General features: G+C 44.3%; 1 protein-coding gene across 6 annotated transcripts; it reads left to right on the top strand.

Annotated features, from left to right (window-relative positions):
• LOC115171120 (V-type proton ATPase 116 kDa subunit a) lies at positions 1 to 24,254 on the top strand. Of its 6 annotated transcripts, none has more exons than XM_029727642.1 (22): positions 1 to 95; positions 1,601 to 1,775; positions 3,626 to 3,704; positions 3,821 to 3,918; positions 4,026 to 4,166; positions 5,279 to 5,361; positions 6,415 to 6,541; positions 6,806 to 6,888; positions 7,019 to 7,112; positions 9,578 to 9,790; positions 10,919 to 11,069; positions 11,443 to 11,582; positions 12,127 to 12,296; positions 12,418 to 12,508; positions 12,660 to 12,778; positions 13,009 to 13,225; positions 13,360 to 13,467; positions 13,588 to 13,698; positions 15,473 to 15,490; positions 16,047 to 16,164; positions 16,272 to 16,443; positions 23,063 to 24,254. In XM_029727642.1, the coding sequence occupies exons 2-22, from the start codon at positions 1,659 to 1,661 to the stop codon at positions 23,154 to 23,156; spliced, it is 2,544 nt and encodes an 847-aa protein (XP_029583502.1). In that variant the 5' UTR covers positions 1 to 95; positions 1,601 to 1,658; the 3' UTR covers positions 23,157 to 24,254. The 6 variants fall into 6 exon arrangements, with proteins under 6 accessions (XP_029583502.1, XP_029583506.1, XP_029583507.1 ...); XM_029727646.1 differs by having other exon boundaries at positions 4,026 to 4,154; XM_029727644.1 differs by having other exon boundaries at positions 16 to 61.
• The last annotated feature ends 301 nt before the right edge of the window (positions 24,255 to 24,555 follow it).

A 24,555-nucleotide genomic window follows, 5' to 3' on the forward strand; every position in this document is an offset into this window, starting at 1 on the left:
GACTGATCAGCTGATATTTCGTTGAGCGCTGTGTGTGGAACAGCGTTGAAAACTGGGAGCCGTGAGTGGAAGACTAGTAGCTAGCTACAACAATAGTAAGAAATGTATGGTTTGGTGACAGTATTCGTTGTTCAATACCAGCATTGTTTCCAATATATATATATATCCCTCCTGTTGCTTGTTAGCTAGTAAAGCAAACGTTACGGATGATTCAGTAACAGTCACCTCACTGTAGCTCGCTAACGTTATCCGGTTACCGTAGCTAGGTTTAATTTGCTATGCTAGCTATGATTTAAGATTAGTTAGATTTCTGTCAAGAGACGTCAAATAGCCAAATAACCTTAGTGTCAGTCGAGTAAGAACGTTAGCTAGTCATTTTGTACTGTAATATAACATTGTTGTTTTTGCTGAACAACGTTATCCAGCGTACGTTACCAGAAAGTGTGAGGTCCAACAAGTGCTTCGCCTGCGTCCTGGCTAACTAGCTAGCTTGCTATTAATGTTTGTTAGTTAGCTAAATTAGCCAGTTAGCCAGCGGTACAATTGTCAGTTCATATCGTAGATATACGCTGACAATTAACTGTGCCGCTGGCTTCCGAATTTTATAGCGAACTGCTTTGTTCTTATAATGTAACTAACGTTAGTTAACGAGTAACAACTGTCAAAACACACAAACACTAACGTTAGATTAGACTCTGCCTGATTCGAGCTGTCAAGGATGCAGACAAAAAATGATCACGCAGATATGCTAAACAAGCAGTGACCATACAAAAGAGATCCTCTTGCATGGATTTTAATGATATAGTTTGCTAAATGTATCCCCACTAGTTGTTCAACCGTTGTAGTTAGTGTTGATATTGACGATGTAATCCTGCTTGACTGGTAAATCAGATCACATGATGCGGTTTAATCCATAGCTAGCTAGCTAAACCTGTTATGGCACTCGAGGCATATGCACTTCAAGAACATATGAATATGTGTGTTTAATTTACTTATAATCAGTATAGTGTGAACCTGTTGTCTGTCCTGAGTCAGTTTGCACCCTAGACTGAGAAACTCAAAGGCTTGGCTTGAAAATCTGTCATTGATTGTACAAGATGAGATAGGGGGCCTATTGTGAGATTAAACTAAATGAGGGTCGTACTGTCACATGTGATGGTACTTTTACATGTATTATGGTTCTTCAAGAGTGGCTCCCCAGTTTCATGACAAAATAATGACTAATGAGCCTAACTGAATTCCTGCAAAGATTATGGGGGTTAGATGTTTTTCTTAAACATGCCAGCACCTCGCTTAAGTATAAACTAATACAGAATGTTTATTACTGGTGTACAATTAGGGTCATCCTTACAACACACATTAGAAGAGGGTGCAGGTCTATGCCAATATCTTTTTCTCTGAAATTACACTTCAAATCATAAAGTTAAGGCCATTGTAGTGTGAAGGGAAACAACACAAGGGAACTTCGTTGGCAATGTAGGCTTATGTATTCTCAGAGTTGGCTGTCTTTTTGAAAACATTGGAGGCTCATTCCTTCTGGTGGGACTCAGCTTCTCCTGTTTACTGTGCAGGTGATGTTTTCAATCTTTTTGTCCCTAAGAAATCCAGGAGGATCCCATTGATCGCTGTGCTGAGCAGGTGCACCACACTACGCCATCATGGGGGAACTCTTCAGAAGTGAGGAGATGACCCTGGCCCAGCTCTACCTCCAATCAGAGTCTGCCTACTGCTGCGTCAGCGAATTGGGAGAGATCGGAATGGTGCAATTCCGTGATGTGAGTTGTCCAGGCTTCTCTTCTTCCATTCTTCATTGTGATGCTCTAGAGCTAGACTATGCTTATTATCTCTCCTTTCCTATTTTGAGTGCTATTCTGTCTGTCAATCCATCTTCAGGCTATATAGGTCTAGAGCAGTGTAATGTATGGCTGTTAACAAAGGACAAACTCAGGAAGAAGGTAGATGAATATGGTAGTCTGTTGTAGTAACATAGAATCAGTCAGATGGTTGGGAAAGCACATACCTTGGCGTCAAACATTTTCATCATGTGCACATAGCTGACTCTTTAGGCTGAGCATGGGAAAGCTCACACATGACATCCCTCCTGGGATCATATGGTGTGGGGGAAACTAAGGCAGTGTTTCCTATATTAATTTAGCAGCGGCGGGCCGCCGCTGCTAAATCGTTGCCGCCACTCCCCCAAAAATATTATTATACATTTTTGGGATGGCATAATGTTTTAATTTGAAACATAAATGACTAAAACCTGAAGCAGTATGTAGGAAATATAATGGACCTAAACATTGATTTTAGATTTTGAATCACTCAGATAGCATAAGAACACTGCAAATGTGTAGAATTGCAGGAAAACCTTCTCTGTAGCCTCAAATGTTATGTTGGGGATCGCGCTACTGACCACGTCCACACTCACCACCTAAGCCCCATTTTGTTCCAGAAAAAACCCTGGAGTTACAGTGTACAAAACATTAGGAACACCTTCCTAATATTGAGTTGCACCCCATTTTGCCCTCTGAATAGCCTCAATTCGTTGGGGCATGGACTACAAGGTGTCAAGCGTTCCACAAGGATGCTGGGCAATGTTGAATCCAATGCATCCCACAGTTGTGTGAAGATGGCTGGATGTCCTTTGGGTGGTGGACCATTCTTGATACACACGGGAAATTGTTGAGCGTGAAACACTCCGCAGCATTGCAGTTCTTGACACTAAAACAGGTGCGGCTAGCGCTTACTACCATACCCCGTTCAAAGGCACTTCAATCTTTTGTCTTGCCAATTCAACCTCTGAATTGCACACATACACAGTCAATTGTCCCTACTTTAGCCTGTCTCCCCACTTCATCTCTACACTGATTGAAGTGGATTTAACAGGTGGGATCATTGCATTCACCTGGTCAGTCTGTCATGGAAAGAGCAGGTGATCCTAATGTTTTGTACACTCGGTGTATATTTGTAGCATTTCACTCATTGAGTCTTTGGTGTTTTTCAATTAGGTAAATACAGATGGGCAATGCCGTGTTTCAGCCAATGTATTTGAAGCTGCTATGCTGCGTCAGTTAGGCTGTAGTGCTTTTAAAGGGAAATTATATTTCAGATGGTGTCAACATAATTTAACTTTAATGCATTTTTCTGTAGAATGTCCTTTTAAAAAGTCACCAGAAGTGAATTTCTCAGTCGTTTTACCCCCAAAAAACTCATGGGTGTGCATGCCCACAGACTGCCCCAGCAGAAGGACATTTTCCCCATCCCCCACACCAACTTTGCCACACGTTCTGAAAAAAATCCTAGGGGAAACACCAGCTGTTGTACCCCGGATGTTGTTATTATACCCTTTATTTGGTTGTATTACCTCTCCTCATTCATAAGACCATATGATAGCTAACTGGTGTCTGCACTGTTTTCAGAAGATATTAGTAATGCTGTTTTCGCTCTGGATAAGTCATTGCATTTTTATAGAAGTAGCCTAAGCTTCAATTTCTTTGAATGCATCTTAGTGTTACAACGCAATGTTTGTCTCTAGTTGTATATGACAGATAATGGCAAATGGATTGAAGGCATTTTATCCCTGCGATGGCAAAGGTTTTGAATAGTTTGCATGTTTTCATTACAGTTGAACCCAGACGTGAACGTGTTTCAACGCAAGTTTGTCAATGAAGTCCGTCGATGTGAGGAGATGGACCGCAAGCTTCGTGAGTGAGCTCAAGTGTTTAACCCATTGCTTCACTCATTATCTCCCCCATATTTACAACAGTATCACTGCTATTAGTTATCCCTACTCAGACCCAGTCATCTCGCTCTCTCACAGGGTTTGTGGAGAAGGAGATCAAGAAAGCCAACATTCCAATGGTGGACACGGGAGAGAACCCAGAGGTCCCCCTCCCTAGGGACATGATTGACCTGGAGGTAACTTCTCTCTGTTCTCTCTAAGAATCCACTCTGGTTACAAAGTGCTCAACTCACCATGTCCCCAGCTCACTAACTCCCCCATCACCTTCTGTCTGTCTTTATAGGCCACTTTTGAGAAGCTGGAGAATGAGCTGAAGGAGATCAACACCAACCAGGAGGCCCTGAAGAAGAACTTCCTAGAGTTGACGGAGCTCAAGCATATCCTGCGCCGCACCCAGCAATTCTTCGACGAGGTCAACTCCACTGTACACAAACCAATTCACTATTTACAGTGTTTCTGTGCCTGCCTTATTGACTAGGCCTCTTGCCGACTTCATAGTGGATCATAGGATTATGTTAACTTAGATCAGATGTCTGCATCCTAGGATTGTGTATTTATAATGGTTAGGTAATTACATCCCCAACCCCAGACCAGTTATTCAAGTTTAATGATGCAACTAGGTTACATAGCAGAGTACGCCATAGTCATCCGCATATGGACGAGACTACCTGTACCTTTTTTTTTTTTTTACCCCTTTTTTCTCCCCAATTTCGTGGTATCCAATTGGTCGTAGTTAGTCTTGTCTCATCGCTGCAACTCCCGTACGGACTCGGGAGAGGCGAAGGTCGAGAACCATGCGTCCTGCGAAACACAACCCAACCTAGCTGCACTGCTTCTTGACACAACGCACATCCAACCCGGAAACCAGCCGCACCAATGTGTCGGCTGGAAACACCGTACACCTGGTCAGCGTGTACTGTGCCCGGCCCGACACAGGAGTCGCTAGTGCGCGATTAGACAAGGAATTCCCTGACGGCCAAACCCTCCCTAACCCGGACGACGCTGGGCCAATTGTGTGTCGCCCCATGGACCTCCCGGTCACGGCCGGCTGTGACAGAGCCTGGGCTCGAACCCAGAATCTCTGGTGGCACAGCTAGCACTGCGATGCAGTGCCTTAGACCACTGCGCCACTCGGGAGGCCTTACTGTCTGTACCTTTGACCTGCATCAAATCCACTCCACTGAGTTTGCAAGCAAAGCTACTTGAACTTAGAATGTTATCACCTATTTTACAAGCACTTATGAGGTTGCATGGGGGTAAATCATTCAGCTGAATGTGTAGCCTTTTTTGCCAATGATTTACTGTTCATATAAACACCAGCTAGCTGTTTATTATGTTTTATGAAGAGCCTGGCCTGTGTTCAATATCAGAGCTCAAGCCACTGAACCGTCAAACCTTCCCAGGGTGTAAGTAGTTCCCCAACAAAGCAAGCCAGTTGTTCCAGAAAACAGGGATGCATTCTTATCATGCGTCTAATTTCCTGAAAAATATCTTGCTCTAAATGTAATGGTTGTCATTCTCTCCACCTCGCTGCAGATGGAGGACCCCAACCTGCTGGAGGAGTCGTCTACCCTGATGGATCCCGCTGAAGCAGGGACCCGTCCTCCTCTCAGACTGGGGTGAGTCTGAGTCCTTGGTCCACTCTATTTAGGATGGATTAGCCATCTCCTCAAGACTTAAAGGTCAATGAAAAGACTGTCATTACATTAAACCATCTGTTCTTCCTGGAGGTGGAGTCAGTCAGTGTAACACCTACATGGTTTGGCCCACACAAGCTCAGGCTGTCAGATTAGTCGGGCCACTACGGTCACTTGACGGAGTGTGTGTGGCGGTGCTCTGTGTATCTCTGCGTACTCAGTCCCTAAGCTGACAGCCCACATGCTCTGTCAGTATCGGTGGCCAATTGTTTCCTAATGGTTGGTAAGAGGCCAGTACTACTACTACAGGTGCTACCACTCTAGCCTGCTGCTTGGCAGTAAGATGTAGCTCTGTTTATCAGGGTTCTGTCTTCAGTAGTGGACAGAGTGAGCAGCTAGACAAATCACAGACTGATGATAAGCAGTTTACAGAGCATGCAAACACCAGCAACACACATACATTCTAGAAGAGGGGGACTTCAAAGTTTATCATCTATTTGCAGACAGAGACAAAGAAAATAGATTTGATTAAATGTCATAAAGAGTAAGCAAATCGGGGACAATTTCAACAGAAAATGGGGTGAAAAAAATCACTCAGAAAACCGTAACTAAAATAGCTCAATACTGTGGCTGTGGCAAAGCTTAGCGCTCATTTGTTAATGGATTGCTTGGTACGGATGCAGTGCCCCAAGGCCCTAGGGCTTGCCATCTGATGTCTGTTTGATGCTCCTCCATGGCTCCCATTCCCTCAGCTCCCATTCCTATATCCACCACTATCCAGAGAGGATGTTTTCATCAGCAGTGCTCCCATCACCAGTGTGAACAAACAAAATCAATGACCTCTGTCCTTATGTGCCCGGGTTTCATTCTGTAATGCCATTGCATTATGGACTGATCTTGGATCAGCTCCAACTTGAGCTGCCATTTAGGGACCTAACTCATTGCAAATATCAAACACCTTATTTTGAGATAAGGGATACATTTCGTAGCTATTCTACTGTGAACACTGATCCATGCCTTATCGTCCTTCTGTAGGTTTGTTGCCGGGGTGATCAGCAGGGAGCGCATCCCTACGTTTGAGAGGATGCTGTGGAGGGTTTGCCGTGGTAACGTGTTCCTGAGGCAGGCAGACATTGAAGACTCACTGGAGGACCCTGCCACGGTCAATAACTATTCACTGATACTAGTATAATAATCTGGAGGGCTTAAGGGAACAAAAACTGTGCAGGATTTTGTGTGACCTATTCAGTGGTATACTGTTGTACCATGACCGCTTGGTGACGTTGTGTGATTGTCATATGAGTGGCATTGATGTCCTTATTCATGCTACCTCATCCATACTCTTTATGATAGAGCAGAAGTATCACTATCAGGCAATGTTTTGTCTCCTCTTCACTTAACTCATGTTGATATGTTTCCCCTACAGGGTGACCAGGTCTATAAGTCTGTCTTCATCATATTCTTCCAAGGAGATCAGCTGAAGACTCGGGTTAAGAAGATATGTGAAGGGTAAGGGGCTATGATTGGTTGAGAAATTCAAGAAACACTAACTAATCTAGACAGAGGAATGTTGTAATTGGTTTTCTGTTCTGCTCCAGGCACTCTGGGTTGATCAACCCCTCTCTCCTTCACCTCTCAGGTTCCGAGCATCACTGTACCCCTGTCCAGAGACCCCCCAGGAGAGGAAGGAGATGGCTGCAGGGGTGGCCACCCGTATCGATGACCTGCAGATGGTACGACCTGCGTGGCTTATTGTAACACAGACAGGGAGTCCACACAGTCAGCTAGGCAGCCCAAACTAACAGATATTTACATCATGCCTTGTTACATAAATTAAATCTAACAGATCCTTACATTTTCAAGTGAATTAGTCCTTCAAAATTTCATCTGTTTTCATTGTGAACTTGATCTGGGCTCTATCATGGCTTCTGATCAGTGTTCTGTTTTCCCTGTAACTGTATATTCAGCTGCCAGAGGCTGTGGTGGAGTGGTAGGTGACCACATGAGGTATGTGGCAAATTCAAAGGCGGTTTAAGTTATTCGTTTGAGGAACGAAACCTTCATTCTGTTGTTCAACATGACATTAGTCATCTTTTGACCTGCTTTTTGGATAGACCTTTATTCAACGTCTACTAACGTTAGACTTTTGCGTAATCAGGTTTCTTGCTCTGTGTCTTGCTGATTCAATGTCTGCGGAAATTTCAGTTCCTCTTTCTGCCATTTCCTCTGTACTGAGCCATCAAGCCCTCAGCCAAATTATGATGAAGTGGAGGGAGAGACTGATACTAGATTAGTTCCCCCAGCAGTGTTGCAGTAATAGATATTTTATCTATCACACAAAACCACAGAGGAGATGTTTGTTGATCACATTAGGGAGACCTTCAAATTGAGTTAACTTCTGTTTGTTTGCAGTGTTCATATCTGAAATGTCCTGGCTTCAGTGTCTGACTCACTCAACCTCTTTGGCGGTAGTGGGCGTCAGCATCAATGGGCTGGGTGTGAAAAAGCTACAGGGAGAGGTCAGAAACAGTTGTCACTCGTGCTGTGCCAGGCCCATGAGGTGGCTGAACTGGATCTGCCTCTGGCCTGGCTTTAGGAGAGCACCTCTAAACAGTGACTCACCGCTCTAAAACGGGGCAAAAACAGGCACGGGACTGTGAGTGAAGGCCAATCCCAATACAAACACACACACCACCTCTTTGGTATTATAATCCAGTCTCTAACACCCTGTCTCCTTGTGCCAACTGTGTCTGGTGACCCAGGAACAATGCCTGTCTCAGTGTTTTCTGTTTTTTTCAGCTGTTGAGCAACATGTGAGCTGTGGTCTTTAGAAGTCCAGCCCACACAGACAGAACTTCAGTTTAGCCTACCATGGAACAGCAGCAGCATATGGTGCAACACCATCCCTATACGAAGAGAAATCCAATACCTACTTCTGTTATTGTGTTCTGCTCCAAAGCCCTATGTAGTCTGGTGGCGCAGACAGTTTGCACTTGGATGGACAGGAGGCATCCTTTCCTTGTTTGGCTAGGAGGAACCCTCACTCGTTTCGCATATAGGAAACCAGCTGATCATCAGGGTGGTTTACACTGAGTTCAGCCAATTAGCCACCCACTCCACCCACGCTCACATAGTGACCACATTTACTACTCACATTCTCAGGAATGGGCTTAGCTTGAAGTTTTTAAAAAAATGAGTCACTCACAATGCACTTCTCTGTGATAGACAGACACCCAGTGGTATGTGTGTGTTTCAGTGGTGTGTTGTGTGTTGAGATTCTCTGTGGTTCAGGATCAGTTACAGCCCCCAGTGTGGACAGAGAGTGAGACTCTGCATTACGTTTGGCAGGCCCCCTGTCTGCCAGAAATGTTAATATCCTCTCATTGCCAGTAAGTGCCTGGGAATGCTTGCCTCGCTGTTTGAGGGGCCACTGTTATGCCCGTCGCTACGGGGGCGGGATAGTCGTCGACAAGAGAGGAGGGTGGAGGGGAAATGCCCGGCCCACTAGTTTGGGAGTGAACAGTGTGTTTGTGGGCATGATAGGGTCTCGACAACGTGGGCGAGAGTGGGTGTAGGGTAGCGGCATGTTAGCAATCCGCTGATCATAAGACATTAACTTGATGAGTCAGTGCTGCATACCTGAGAACGCCTCTGCCGGCTCTTACGGGAAACCCTGCTATGCTGGGTCTGATATAACCCCTTTATCAAACTTGATCACATAGTGCACACTGCCCAGCAAAGCCTTCTATTAATGTGAACCACCTCCACAAATAAGAAGCGGAACATGATTCATTGCAACAGCACTTGCTGTTCTGGACATAGGGTTGGCACACTATGCAGACCAATGCCACTCTCCACACAATTCTAGCGTTGAGTGGATACTACTAGAGGATTGTCCTGATTCCACAGTCTCCGACCCTGGCCTACATCTAGGCCTGCTTCTGTTTTCCATTTGAGGTCGGTTTAGTTAGGCGCATACCTTTTTGTTTAAATGCTGAGTCCGAATGTGTTAATTGAGAACTGCCTGCAAACGTTGTCAGACACATAAACAGTCGGTAGACTATCGAGGACAGAGCATCTGAGCTAGTTACACAGCTGGATATGTTCTGTACCCAGCCACGCAAGGTTTCAACTACAGTATCATCCTAGTCGCATCTTGTCTCCATATCTCAAACCCTGATCTCCCTCCCCGCTACAGGTGCTGAACCAGACGGAGGACCACAGACAGCGGGTCCTGCAGGCTGCAGCCAAGACCGTTAGGGTGTGGTTCATCAAGGTGAGGAAGATGAAGGCCGTCTACCACACCCTGAACCTGTGCAACATCGATGTCACCCAGAAGTGTCTGATCGCCGAGGTGTGGTGCCCCGTGTCAGACATGGACTCAATCCAGTTCGCCCTGCGGAGAGGCACGGTGAGTTGAGTGGACACCTGTCTGGACTAGAGGCGTGGGGGAGGTACAGGAAGTTTTAAGTTACGTCCCAAATAGCACCCTATTACCTTTTAGAGTCCATAGGGCTCTGGTCGAAAATAGTGGGACTGGGTTCATTCCATATCCATTTAATGGGACATTTCTATTATACTGTTTAGGTCAAGTTCATTGATGGAGGACACCGTAGCATTAAGACATTACGAACCAGCGAGCCTCATAGTCACCAGTTAACCCAGCTTTGAGGCCATTATGCCTGGACTCTGCTAGGCTGTTAAGTTGTAACAGATCCAGACTGAGAGACAGTGCTAACAGGATGTGGAGAGGCACTGCGTGAGTGCTGGGTATGTGAGGAATTTACACCTATCATGAGGCTAGATTCCAGCAGTATCAGGACGTCATGCTGTTCTCTTCTGTAGTCCTGTCCTCTTCTGTAGTACTGTCCTCTTCTGTAGTCCTGTCCTCTTCTGTAGTCCTGTCCTGTTATCCTGTTCATGCCAGTAAGGGCTTAACCTTGTCACGCACAGCATTCAGTCTCCGTGCTGCATTTATCCCACCAGGCTATTTTTACCCCACATATCTCGTTGAGAAACACAGGGACATACTGCCCTGAATACACACAACGATTCTGCTTCTATCTCAGCCATCGAACCATCCCGTGGACAAGCTGTTGTCCTTCACACACAGCAGGCGTGGGAGATCAGATGATGCATGTAGTATGACAGATTCATTTCCAAACCAGCTGTGGAAATGAATCTGTCATATTAATCTGATTTATTGAAGACGTTGTTGCAGATCTTTGAGTGATGGAGGTATGGAAGGTCCCAGTACCCAGTCTACAGACTAATGGGGAAAGCAGGAGGATTCCTCTCATTCCTGAGTGTTGAGGAGATCCCAGGCCAGCTGACAGTCAGACTCTGTCTGGAACAATGCAACATCCCTTTGTCAGACACATTCATGGGAGATTGATAGCAGGGCAACTCCTGCTGTTCTCAATGCCTTGTAGGGCTGAATACCTCAACTCCCTGTAGAGGTTAAGAGTGGTATTGTTGTGTCCTCCTGACCATTCTCTTGAGTGTGTTTCTCTGACCGTATTTCTGTCTTGGTCTCCAGGAGAAGAGTGGTTCCACCGTCCCCTCCATCCTCAACAGGATGCAGACCAAACAGACCCCGCCCACCTTCAACAAGACCAACAAGTTCACCTCGGGCTTCCAGAACATCGTAGACGCCTACGGTATCGGCAACTACCGCGAGATGAACCCAGGTAACCTCATCTAACACGATCAACCTCCTCTCTCTCTCTCGCCATCCTTTATTCCACTTTTATCACTCAACTACCTATTGTTCAAATAATAGGCATTGTTGTTTCATGTACCTCACTAGGCAGCAGACTTTTATTTTGTAGGGATATCATAACTCACATAATGTCTATGTATCCAGCTGGCTAGATCACTGTGCCAAAGCAGGTGATAAATGTTCACCCCCGGTGCCAAGTCTATTTCCCCCATTATCACCCCATCACTGTCGATCATGCTGTATTGTGTATCACTGGTACGTGTGTCAGTGTGAGCTTGGGTTGGTTCACTCTCCCATTCCTCAATGTGTACGCTCATGATTCCCTCCCTCCCTGTCCCCAGCCCCATACACCATCATCACCTTTCCCTTCCTATTCGCTGTCATGTTTGGGGACCTGGGCCACGGGGTGCTCATGACCTGCGCTGCCCTCTACCTGGTCCTGAGAGAGAGCCGCCTGGTCGCCCAGAAGAACGACAACGAGGTATGGACATCATTACCCCTGCCATCAGCTCCATCCCTCACCCCTTATCCAGCCTCTAGCTCCATTAATGGGAACTTAACAGGGCTTGCTTACCTCTCTGCTTTAGACAGATTCTATGGCCCTAACACTGTAGTGGCATCATGATGGCCAGTTTAACTTTCAAGTTGATGCTTTTTGAGTGTGAATAAATAACCAAATCCTCTATGGCTAAAACAAAATGTAACTGAGACCAGATTCTAAAAGTGTAAAGTATCACTTCTGGTCTGTGTGGATGTTCGACGTGGTGCGCGTTCAGCAGGATGCAATATTTTGGAACATTCATATAAAAATATTCTATATGGAACAAACATGCCTCTGACATGTAGAATAAGGAATCACTTCGTCTCTATTTATGTTTTTTCTGTCTGCAACGTTCTACAGTGTTTTGCAACGGAACGTGGCCATAGTTTGATTCTAACAATGTAACGTGTCACTTCCTGTCTGCGGGTGTAGATGTTCAACATGGTGTTAGATTCAAACGGTGTCACTTCCTGTCTGTGTGTAGATGTTCAGCATGGTGTTTGCTGGGCGCTACATCATCCTACTGATGGGCATCTTCTCAATCTACACCGGCATCATCTACAACGACTGCTTCTCCAAGTCCCTCAACCTGTTTGGCTCTGGCTGGAGCGTCAGGCCCATGTTCGACCCCCGCGCTAACAACCTCACCTGGTCGTAAGTATCCCTCTTTGTCGGTCTCATACTGTCTGTGGATTGGATTAGTTTACCTCCTGTACCTTGTTGGCAGTGCCCTCTGTGAAGGGATGGTTCATGCCATGTTTGATGTTCTCCTCAGGTTTCAGACACTTGATGAAAACAAGGTTTTACAGTTGGACCCTGCAGTAAGAGGTGTCTTCAATGGACCTTACCCCATTGGCATTGACCCAGTGAGTACTCAGTCTCTGTGAAAACATGCTGAAATCCCCTTACAATAAAGATGGATAGTGAGCTAAAGAAAGTGTTATTTTGATAAATGTAATATGTTACATTTATATCATCCTGATTTCATTGTCTTATAACTTTGATTGTGTTCTTCAGATCTGGAACATCGCCACCAACAAGCTGACCTTCCTCAACTCCTTCAAGATGAAGATGTCAGTGATCCTGGGGGTCATCCACATGCTGTTTGGAGTGTCTCTCAGTCTCTTCAACCACCTGTGAGTCACGCTTAGAAGCTACAGTCCTTGTATATAGAGCACTGTCTATGAATTTGAAAGGGTTTATATTTCCCCAGGCTTATCCCTCTGCTGTCTACCAAAACAAGTGGTGGGGTGCTTTTTTAAATTTGTTTTATCCCAGACTAACTTTAAGGAACCATGACAGTTTGTTTCATGTCTGTACATGACTGTTTTATCCGATGGTCAACATGTCTTGTTCTTTTCTGAAGGTATTTCAAGAAACCCCTGAATATCTACCTGGGCTTCATCCCAGAGATTGTGTTCATGGCCAGTCTGTTTGGGTACCTGGTCATCCTGGTCTTCTATAAGTGGTTGGCCTACGACGCTCACACCTCCAGAAATGCTCCCAGTCTTCTCATCGCCTTCATCAACATGTTCCTGTTCAACTATAGCGACCCCACCAACCAGCCCCTCTACAGAGGACAGGTGATCATTCCATTCATCCTTTCATCTGTCAATCTGTCCTTTTTTTAATTGAGCGAGCCATTTTATGGTGGGATAATGTGTGACGCCCCATACGCATCTAACATCCCTCGTTCTCTCGTCCTTCCCCTCCATAGATGGTTATTCAGACGCTGCTGGTGTTGATAGCCCTGGCGTGTGTTCCCTGTATGTTGATAGTGAAAACCCTGGTTATGCGGCGACAGTACCTCTGGAAGAAGAACTTGGTACTGTACTAACATCTGCCCTCCCACACACATTTGTTCCATTGAGTTCCATTGGGATCTGGAGTGTAGAGTTTGTGAACCCAGCAATAACCCCTGTCGTCCTCTTGTTTGTTCCTCCAGGGCACCCAGAACTTTGGAGGGATCCGGGTGGGAAATGGCCCGACGGAGGACCAGGCTGAGATCATCCAGCATGACCAACTCTCCCAGCACTCGGAGAACGACGAGCATGAGGTGAGAAACCAGGATACCCCTAGCCTCCACTCTGTTGGCCTGGCATATATGAAGAATGTGACCAGAGTAGTCTATTATAATGTTGGCCCAATAGCAGACCCCATTAGATACTGCTGTAGGCAATATGATCCAGACCTAGCCCAGATGGAATAACCTTGAATAATGAAGTCATCAGCCACATATAGAAACCCAACCCACTTACTTTACGTTACCAGAGCTCTCATATTCCCTGCTTCACTAACAGCAGCATAGAATATGTATTCATTATAGAAGTGAGATCTGGCAGGAGCAAATGAAACTGACCACAAAGCTAATCCAGCAGCTCTTATTACTCAACATGTGCATTATAATACCTACAAAAATGTAGTTTAATTTTTAGACAGTAAACAGTCACACTGAATCAAGTCTGTGGGATTGTTCTGTGTTCTCTCCCTCACCTTTTCAGGAGTTTCTGATAAACATATGAAACAATACAACAGGCTCCTGTGAACCTCAAACCAGATGAGCTGTCAGTTTGTTTCTGTAGCTCTCAGGAAGCAGTTATGGCTGTTGAGACAGAGCTTGCTCTTTTATGGTTCCAGGACCCAAGATTTATAGAGCAGCTTTCAAAGTGCCTCACACAGATTCCTCCTATCATTGTTGACTTTGAAGTGGAGAGGAATTTTATTTGATTGGAGGTTACTTTATTTAGCAATGTTAGTCTCTACAGTCCATGCCACTATAAACTGTATGGCCTTGGACGAGAAGAGATCTCTACGTGATTCAGTGGACGGGGCTGTGCTGGAACAAATCTTTTAATTCTAATATGTATTAATTTCCAAGACGTTTTAGAGCCGCGTCACATCGCGTGTTGATAATGTGAGCTCTGGCTCATTAACAAAAGGCTGGATGGATTGGAGTGGTTGCATGTATCGCTATGCAATCCGTTTCAAGCCATTTATTAATTGCATAGTGTGTTTCCAGTTCACTGACCAGACTGCGTTTGTGTTATGTGTTTAGAGTTGTGCTGCTCCTCTCTCTGTCTAGCAGGTGTTCAGGCAGGCAGGGTGCTAAGTAACTAACACAGTAAATATAGCATTTCTGTTTTAACATGGGGGAACTCATTTTAACAGGCCACCTTTACAGAATTATTGCCTATAAACTACTTGGGTCATCTGGTCAAGTATCCAAATTACACTAACTGTGTTAATCCTCAATGACAGAACTTAATTCATTAATTTGTGTTAAGTTGGGAAATTCTTAGATATGGTAAATAGCTATACTACTGTTTAACTAGGCTAAAGCTTTAGTTAGCTTTTTCCTATCCAGCCTTGCTGAATGGCTGAGCAGGGTGTAACCCAAACAGCCTCGTCCCACCTGCTGTCACTGTCAGAAGTGGGTCACCAACCCCATTGGTCATTACATTCCCCATCACTGTCTCCCCTAGCAACCACAAACACAACAACAATATGCCAAAGACCAAAGGCCTATAGATATATCTGGAACTGTCACAGTAGAATGTTGTCACAAAATACTAAGCATGCACAAATGCATGCTTTTGGAGGAATGGCTATGCATCACCTAGATACCAGTGCCATAATGTTTTTATGCAGCCCCTTAAGAAACTTTGTCAGTCGTTTTGATCCAGTGCCTGTGACGACTGCAACACCTAATCACCTTGTGTATATTATACATCTTCCTATGTTTAATGTCATTGTTTTCTCTTGTTTCTCTCATCACTGTGTTCTGTTGTCCAGTCACTAACAAACCTAACTTGTTGTCAATTGCTTTCAAGGCCCCTGAGGAGGAAGTGGTAAGCCAGGCACTCATGCCCCCCCATCCCCTTACCCAAAGCGCATGTCTTGCTAGTCTCTCTGAGCCTCTGCTTGTGTGTGATAGTGTGTATCTGTCCTGCATGTGTGTGTTCTGTCCCCTGAGGCTGTTGACTGTGTGTGGTCTGAGTTTTTGCTGTCTCTGGGTGTTCAAGGGTTTCTTCTAATGTGCAGCAGCACACTGGGCTGCACCCTTAGACTAGTAGTGCTTCCTGTCTGCCCGATCATGAGGTGGTACTACCATTACCAGCATGGCATATCCTGCAGAGCTCCTCATTTGTCTGGTTCATGGGTTGTAAAGAAGGAGCTTCTTGGGAGACCTCTGCTACACAGGCCTGACTAGTGGGTCAGGCTGCTGTTTCTGGAGCTGTTTTAATCTAGTGAATGTCTTCCTCAATGTGGTTCCGTTTAGCCATGAACTTTACTGTCGTTAGAGATTGCCCCAGACCTCATTTGGACCAGTCTCCCGGTCCCTGTACTGTTGTGTCCTTGTCACCTAGGGGTTCATACTGGATGTGTGTTCTCTCCCTCCTCCAGTTTAACTTTGGGGATGTGGCTGTGCACCAGGCCATCCACACCATAGAGTACTGTCTGGGCTGCATCTCCAACACAGCTTCCTACCTACGCCTATGGGCCCTCAGCCTGGCCCACGCACGTGAGTACATAAACCTCTCTCGCTGAATGGCGAAACCCTTTTTGGTTTCTCTTTGAAAGGGTACAGTAAAACAGTTGATTTCCTTCTCTTCCTCTGTGATCCAACAGAGCTGTCAGAGGTTCTGTGGACCATGGTGATGCACCTTGGCCTGTCCTCCAGGAGCTTTGGGGGTTTCGTTGCCCTGTCCATCATCTTTGGGGCCTTCGCCGTCCTCACTGTCTGCATCCTGCTCATCATGGAGGGCCTGTCTGCCTTCCTGCATGCACTGCGTCTGCATTGGTGAGAGACACACTGCTCTCTTGCACATAGACAACATGTTTGTTCAGTCTGTGGCGTCTCAAACTAAGGTCTCTAGAACCTTCCCTGCACTTAACAGCCACTGTAAGCTGTGGAGGGCTCCATCTTCTGCTAGTCTGGATTCCTAATTGACTTGGGTCAGGTCACATTTTATTGGTCACATTTACATGGTTAGCAGATGTTATTGTGAGTGTAGCGAAATGCTTATGCTTCTAGATCTGACAGTGCAGCAGTATCTAACAGGTAATATCTAACAATTCCACAACAAAACCTAAAACACACAATCTAGTAAAGGAATGGGGTGAGAATATATAAAATATATGGATGATCAGTGACAGAGCGGCTAAGATGCAATAGTGTAGTATACAGTATATACATATGAGATGTAATGCGAGATATGTAAACATTCTTAAAGTGGCGTTTATTAAAGTGGTCAATGATATCAAGTCTGAAGGTAGGCAGCTGCCTCCCTGTGTTAGTGATGTCTGTTTAACAATCTGATGGCCTTGAGACAGAGGCTGTTTTTCATTCTCTCGGTCCCAGCTTTGATGCACCTGTACTGATCTCGCCTTCTGAATGGAAGCGGGGTGAACAGTTGTCCTTGATGATCTTTTTGTCCTTCCTGTGACATCGGGTGCTGTAGGTGTCCTGGTGGGCAGGTAGTTTGCCCCCGGTGACGCGTTGTGCAGACCGCACTACCCTCTGGAGAGCCCTGGGGTTGTGGGCAGTGCATTTGCCGTACCAGGCAAACCTACCACTGTTGTGACGTCTGCAAACTTGATGATTGAGTTGGAGGTGTGCCTGGCTACGCAGTCGTGGGTGAACAGGGAGTACAGGAGAGGGCTGAGAACGTACCCTTGTGGGGCCCCAGTGTTGATGGTCAGCGAAGTGGAGATTATGTTTTCTACCTTCACCACCTGGGGGTGGCCCGTCAGGAAGTCCAGGACCCAGTTGCACAGGGCGGGGTCGAGACCCAGGGTCTTGAGCTTAACGACGAGTTTGGAGGGTACTATGGTGTTGAATGTTGAACTGTAGTCAATGAACAGCATTCTTACATAGGTATTCCTCTTGTCAAGATGGGATAGGGCAGAGTGATGGCGATTGCATCGTCTGTGGACCTATTGGGGCGTAAGCAAATTGAAGTGGTTCTAGGGTGACAGGTCGGGCGGAGGAGATATGATCCTTGACTTGTATCTCAAAGCACTTCATGATGACAGAAGTGAATTGCTACCAGGTGATAGTGATTTAGTTCAGTCACCTTTGCTTTCTTGGGAACAGGAACAATAGTGACCATCTTGAAGCATGTGGGGACAGCAGACTGGGATAGGGAGAGATTGAATATGTCCGTAAACACTCCAGCCAGCTGGTCTGCGCATGGTCTGAGGACGCAGCTAGGGATGCTGTCTGGGCCTGCAGCCTTGCGAGGGTTAACACGTTTAAACGTTTTACTCACGTTGGCCACAGTGAAGGAGAGCCCACAGTCCTTGATAGCGGGCCACATCGGTGGCACTGTATTGTCCTCAAAGCACGCAAAGAAGTTGTTTAATTTGTGTGGAAGCAAGACGTCCGCTACGGGGCTGGTTTTCTTTTTGTAATCCGTGATTGTCTGTAGACCCTGTAAAGGAAGGAGCATGTCTTCAATAGTTTCCTCCTCTGTCAGAGGACATGGAGCTGTGGCTCAGCCCTGTAGCTCCCCCTGCTGGTGAAACTATGGTAACAGACGTTTTAGCTCTAGTTACTCGGGGCATCGTCTGAGCCCTCAACCGTGTGTGTCTCAATGGAAACAGGGCGTGTCTCTCCGTCCCACTGGTATTAAGCAGACCGGTGCTACTGGGAGCTGTGGTTATCCAGCTCTCACCTCCAGCTCTTTCCTGGCCAGGAACCTGGAATCTCTCTGCATCCCATAAAGCAGTGGAGGATTGTGTGTGAGATGCTGGCCATCATGGAGAAACTTCTGGTGTCTCAGAACAGCTGGAAGTGACCATCCACTAGCACCCTCGCACAGCACTGACACAGACCCTCATCACTGTATTTACCCAGCACATTGGAATCTAATGCTCCACTCTCACTGAAAGGTCCTTAGGGGAGGGTAAATAGGACATGAGGCCTTCTATATATATATATATTTTTTTTTTTTATTTTTTTTTTATTTTTTTTTTATTATTATTTTTTTAAACTTATTTTTCTTAGTGCCCGCTAGCTAACACAGGTGGAAATGTGATTTTGAACTGCCTAAGTAATGTCATGCGTCTGTCAAATGTATAGCAGTAGTAAATGTTGATCTAGCTGTGGCCACCATGCATACGTACTCGCTCCTATTCCAAAACCATTTGATCCAGCCAGAGCGATTCCTCCAGTAGCTGAGAGAGGAGTCATCCCTTAAACACTTCTTGGTATATTTTAGATTCTAACATTTTAACTTCAATCAAATACTGCCTCTGTACTCCAGCACTTTGGATTTGAAAGGATACAATGACTTGAAGTTAAAGTGCAAACTGTCAGCTTTAATTTGAGGGTATTTTCATCCATATCAGGTGAAATGTTTTAGAAATTACAGCACTTTTTGTACATAGCCCCCTCCCCATTTTAGGGGACCGAAAGAATTGGGACCAATTCACTTGTGTATTAAAGTAGTCAAAAGTTTGGACCCATATTCCTAGTACACAATGACTACATCAAGCTTGTGACTCTACAAACTTGTTGGATGCATTTGCTGTTTGTTTAGGTTGTTTCAGATTATTTAGTGCCCAATAGAAATGAACCTTTCTGTGAAGGGTGTTCCGCTGGCCTACAGCCAGTGAAATTGCAGGGTGCCAAATTCAAACAGAAATCTCATAATTAAAATTCCTCAAACATACAAGTATTATACACCATTTTAAAGATAAACTTCTTGTTAATCCAACCACTGTGTCCAATTTCAAGAAGGCTTTACGGCGAAAGCACACCATGCGATTATGTTAGGACTGCGCCTAGCCACAAAAACATATACAGACATTTTCCAGCCAAGGAGAGGTGTCACAAAAGTCAGAAATAGTGTTAAAATTAATCAATAACCTTTTATGATCTTCATCTGGTGGCACTCCCAGGACTCCATGTTACACAATAAATGTTTGTTTTGTTCGATAAAGTTCACCTCTCTAGGGTCGGCGGGACGAAATCGTCCCACCTACGTAACAGCCAGTGGAATCCTGTGGCGCGTTATTCAAATACCTTAGAAATGCTATTACTTCAATTTCTCAAACATATGACTATTTTACAGCATTTTAAAGACAAGACTCTCGTTAATCTAACCACACTGTCCGATTTCAAAAAGGCTTTATAACGAAAGCAAAACATTAGATTATGTCAGCAGAGTACCCAGCCAGAAATAATCAGACACCCATTTTTCAAGCTAGCATATGTCACAAAAACCCAGAAGACAGCTAAATGCAGCACTAACCTTTGATGATCTTCATCAGATGACAACCCTAGGACATTGTTATACAATACATGCATGTTTTGTTCAATCAAGTTCATATTTATATCAAAAACCAGCTTTTTACATTAGCATGTGACGTTCAGAACTAGCATACCCCCCGCAAACTTCCGGTGAATTTACTAAAAATTTACTAAATTACTCACGATAAACGTTCACAAAAAGCATAACAATTATTTTAAGAATTATAGATACAGAACTCCTCTATGCACTCGATATGTCCGATTTTAAAAATAGCTTTTCGGTGAAAGCACATTTTGCAATATTCTAAGTAGATAGCCCGGCATCACAGGGCTAGCTATTTAGACACCCAGCAAGTTTAGCCTTCACCAAACTCCGATTTACTATTAGAAAAGTTTGATTACCTTTGGTGTTCTTCGTCAGAATGCACTCCCAAGACTTCTACTTCAATAACAAATGTTGGTTTGGTCCCAAATAATCCATAGTTATATCCAAACAGCAGCGTTTTGTTCGTGCGTTCAAGACACTATCCGAAAGGGTAAAGAAGGGTGACGAGCACGACGCATTTCGTGACAAAAAAATTCTAAATATTCCATTACCGTACTTCGAAGCATGTCAACCGCTGTTTAAAATAAATTTTTATGACATTTTTGTCATAAAAAAGCGATAATATTCCGACCGGGAATCTGCGTTTAGGTAAAAAGACGAAAGAAAATAAAGCACGGGGTCGACTCGTGCACGCGCCTAAGCCCATTGTCCTCTGATCGGCCACTTGCCAAAAGCGCACATGTGTTTTCAGCCAGGGGCTGCCTCGATATCATTCCGCTTTTTCCCGGGCTCTGAGAGCCTATGGGAGCCGTAGGAAGTGTCACGTTACAGCAAAGATCCTCAGTCTTCAATAAACAGAGACAAGAAGAACAAGATCTTGTCAGAGAGGGCACTTCCTGTAAGGAATCTTCTCAGGTTTTTGCCTGCCATATGAGTTCTGTTATACTCACAGACACCATTCAAACAGTTTTAGAAACTTTAGGGTGTTTTCTATCCAAAGCCAATAATTATATGCATATTCTAGTTACTGGGCAGGAGTAGTAACCAGATTAAATCGGGTACGTTTTTTATCCGGCCGTGTCAATACCGCCCCTTACCCCCAACAGGTTAATCTTAGTCCAAAAACACGCCAATTTCAAATGAGGTTATGTTCAGAAATGCATTGTCTCAAACAAACATCCGGTGAAAATGCAGAGCCACATCAAATTGCAGAAATACTCATCATAAACATTGATGAAAGATACAAGTGTCATACATAGGATTAAAGATACACTTCTTGTTAATCCAGCCACTGTGTCCGATTTCAAAAAGGCTTTACGGCGAAAGCACACCGCTATTATGTTAGGTCAGCGCCCAGCCACAGAGAACCATACAGCCATTTTCCAGCCAAGGAGCAGTGTCACAAAAGTCAGAAATAGCGTTAAAATTAATTACTTACCTTTGATGATCTTCATCTGATGGCACTCCCAGGTCTCCATGTTAGACAATAAATGTTCGTTTTGTTCGATAAAGTTCATCTTTATGTCCAAATACCTCCTTTTTGTTCGCGTTTAATCCAGCAATCCAAATGCACAAGGCGCAGGCACAAAGTCTAGACGAAAAGTCAAAAACGTTCCATTAGAGTTCGTAGAAACATGTCAAACGATGTTTCTAATCAATCCTTAGGGTGTTTTTATCATAGATATTCTGTAATGTTTCAACTGGACAATACTGTTTTCATTAGAAAGGAAAGGGAATGGAGCTCACGGCCAAGCGCGAGACTAAACTAAAGGCTTTCAGCTGAGCTACCTACTGTGAGTAGTCTTATTCGCTCCCCTTTCACAATTGAAGCCTGAAACAACTTTCTAAAGACTGTTGACATCTAGTGGAAACCTTAGGAAGTGCAATCTGACCCCACAGACACTGGATATTCGATAGGCATTCATTTAAAAACTACAAACCTCAGAATTCCCACTTCCTGGTTGGATTTTTCTCAGGTTTTCACCTGCCATATGAGTTCTCACAGACATTATTGTAACAGTTTTGGAAACTTTACAGTGGTTTCTATCCAAATCTACTAATTATATGCATATTCTAGCTTCTAGGCCTGAGTAACAGGCAGTTTACTCTGGGCACGCTTTTCATCCAAACTTCCCAATGCTGTCCTCTATCCTTCAAGAGTTTTAATGGTAAATATTGTTTTGTTGTTTTGGAATCACGTTTATTGTAAATAAGAATAGAATGTTTCTAAACACTACATTAATGTGGATGCTACCATAATTACGGATAATCCTGAATGAATCGTGAATAATGATCGTGAAAATTAGACGCACAAATATCATACCCCCAAGAAATGCTAGCCTCTCACCATTACAATAACAGGGGAGGTTAGCATTTTGTGGAGGGTATGACATTTGTATGTATCATTTCAAATCCAAAATGCTGGAGCGCAGAGTCAAAACATTTGTCACTATCCCAATACTATTGGAGCGCACTGTAAATCAGTTTTCAGTCTAGGGAGAAATTACGATCTCAGATTCATAGAAACACAAAGCCTATCACTTTTTTTTGTTTCTTTACCTTACGTGTTCTTAAGGAAAGTAGTGCTAGTTGACTACATCAAACATATGCCGCTAAGTTTTACCTTCTCTTGTAAGCGTATTCTAGTAGAATATTCTACAGCTCAGCCTACCCAGATGAACATCTACCTCCAGACATAGGGAGGAATGACAAGCATGTATGCTTCCTCCATTGAAAGGTTATCCAGCCGTTAGTTTGCAGGGAGATTTTATAAATAGGGAGATGGAAAGAGGGTTGTGTTTCGCTTCTGAGGACCAGGCCGAGGCCCTAACGTGGGTGTGATACAAAGTGGGTTACACAGGGAAGTTGTGGAATGGAGAGCAGGGGTCATCTCGCCATCATCTCTCTGGCTTTGGCTTGACACAATCATTAAGGGCTACCTGTATTGCACCTCAAAGAAACTCCAGTTTAAAGGGACTCCTCAGACTTACTTTCAAAAGATTTTTGTATAACCGTTGATGGTGCTAGACTAGTATGTCTGTGCAGCATTGATCTTTGCATTGATTGATTCTTATTGTAATATGCCTGATGTTAATTGTTGCCTGTTGTGTTCTCTAGGGTGGAATTCCAGAATAAGTTCTACGTAGGCCAGGGCTTCAAGTTCCTCCCGTTCACCTTTGAAAGCATTCTGGAGGGAAGGTTTGAGGACTGAACACTGTCCTGACCACTGCTCCTATAACCTCTCTGTTCCTCTTGACAGCCAATGTGATGTTGGTGTAAGGTAGACTCCACCCACCCTGGGCGTTGCCACAGGAACCCATGTGATTAACTCTGAGCTCGCTGGTCAGGATCTTGGGTAAAATAGCTCTTTCTGAAAATCTGAAGTTAATCACATCTGTATTTCACATCCTGGTGCCGTGATTGTTTTGTTTGTTCGATAAATTATTTAATGTGTTTTTTGTTGTGAAACCTGTCCAATGATGTGTTTGAACCTCCCTGTGAGAATTGCACTTCTGATCATTGTAAACGAGGACTAGCTTTCCGGTAGTTTAAATTGAGTTAATCTACAGATTGTCATTGATACAGTAGATGTCCATGGAAAATGAGAGAAAATGGCACCAGGCTCAAATCCAGTTAAGGCGATTACTGGAGGTCTTTAAGTGTTTTTTTTTTTTTTTTTGTCCCTTGTCCTTACCAACATCTCCCTCATGTCATTGCTCATATTAATACACAAAATGTTCACCCACACATTCTCTGCAGCACATAAAATCAGACAGACCTCTACTGTAAAAAAGTCTAAAGGGATTGAGTTCTACCATACAATGACTCGTGCCAGCAGTTTCTTTATGCGACGCAGTGAATTGAATCTCTTATGTATCAGAGGTAGATTTTGACACGTCCTATCATTTTCTGCCGTTTTGACCTGATGTGTTCTCTACTGACTGCACTGTTTTGGACTACATATCTGTGATATGCAGTGAACTATGGGTAATCTGTCTGTCACGTGTCATATTAGTGTGGAGTATTTCAAAAGTGTAGAAAGTAGCTGGATTTTCTGTGATAATCCGTGACTATGAGATTATTGGTCATTGTGTGTGTTGTGTTTGTTCCACACCTGTTTAGTTAAGTGTTTACACTGTGACTGTAGGCCCGTGTGAGGGGAGAGGGAAGGACAAACCACACAACAGGAATATGTAAAGGGGGTCAGTGTATTGTCATAATTGTGAGACATCAACTAAATCTGTTTAGGAGGGTAGTTGCATTGAGAATCTGTATGTGTTTGTCATTAAACAGGAAAGAGCTGGTTAAACACGTTTTAAAATTCTTCTGGCTGGGATTGGTGGAGGGTCATATATTTCAAGTGAGCAGTTAACAGATCAAGTAAATTAGTGTTGGGTTTTGAGTGTTTAAGGGTGTAAGATGCCGTTAAGTGGATAATAATTAATTGAATGCTAGCACCACACTTTCATTCAATTCTAACACTTTTTGGGGTAAAATGGTTAATGCATTATGCATGCTTTCAATATACATTCACAAACATCAAGGTCTAAGCCTGTGCTCAAATGGAAACTTTGGCTATATGAATACAGGGATGACAACCAAGCCAAGGG

The sequence above is a fragment of the Salmo trutta genome, chromosome 32 (assembly GCF_901001165.1).
Source record: "Salmo trutta chromosome 32, fSalTru1.1, whole genome shotgun sequence".
Lineage (NCBI taxonomy): Eukaryota > Metazoa > Chordata > Actinopteri > Salmoniformes > Salmonidae > Salmo > Salmo trutta.

Coding starts and splice junctions, on each gene's coding strand:
- LOC115171120 (XM_029727642.1), top strand. CDS start 1,659: ATGGGGGAACTCTTCAGAAGTGAGGAGATGACCCTGGCCCAGCTCTAC. Junction 9,791..10,918: donor TCGCCCTGCGGAGAGGCACG/GTGAGTTGAGTG, acceptor CTTGGTCTCCAG/GAGAAGAGTGGTTCCACCGT. Junction 13,226..13,359: donor AGCCCCTCTACAGAGGACAG/GTGATCATTCCA, acceptor TCCCCTCCATAG/ATGGTTATTCAGACGCTGCT.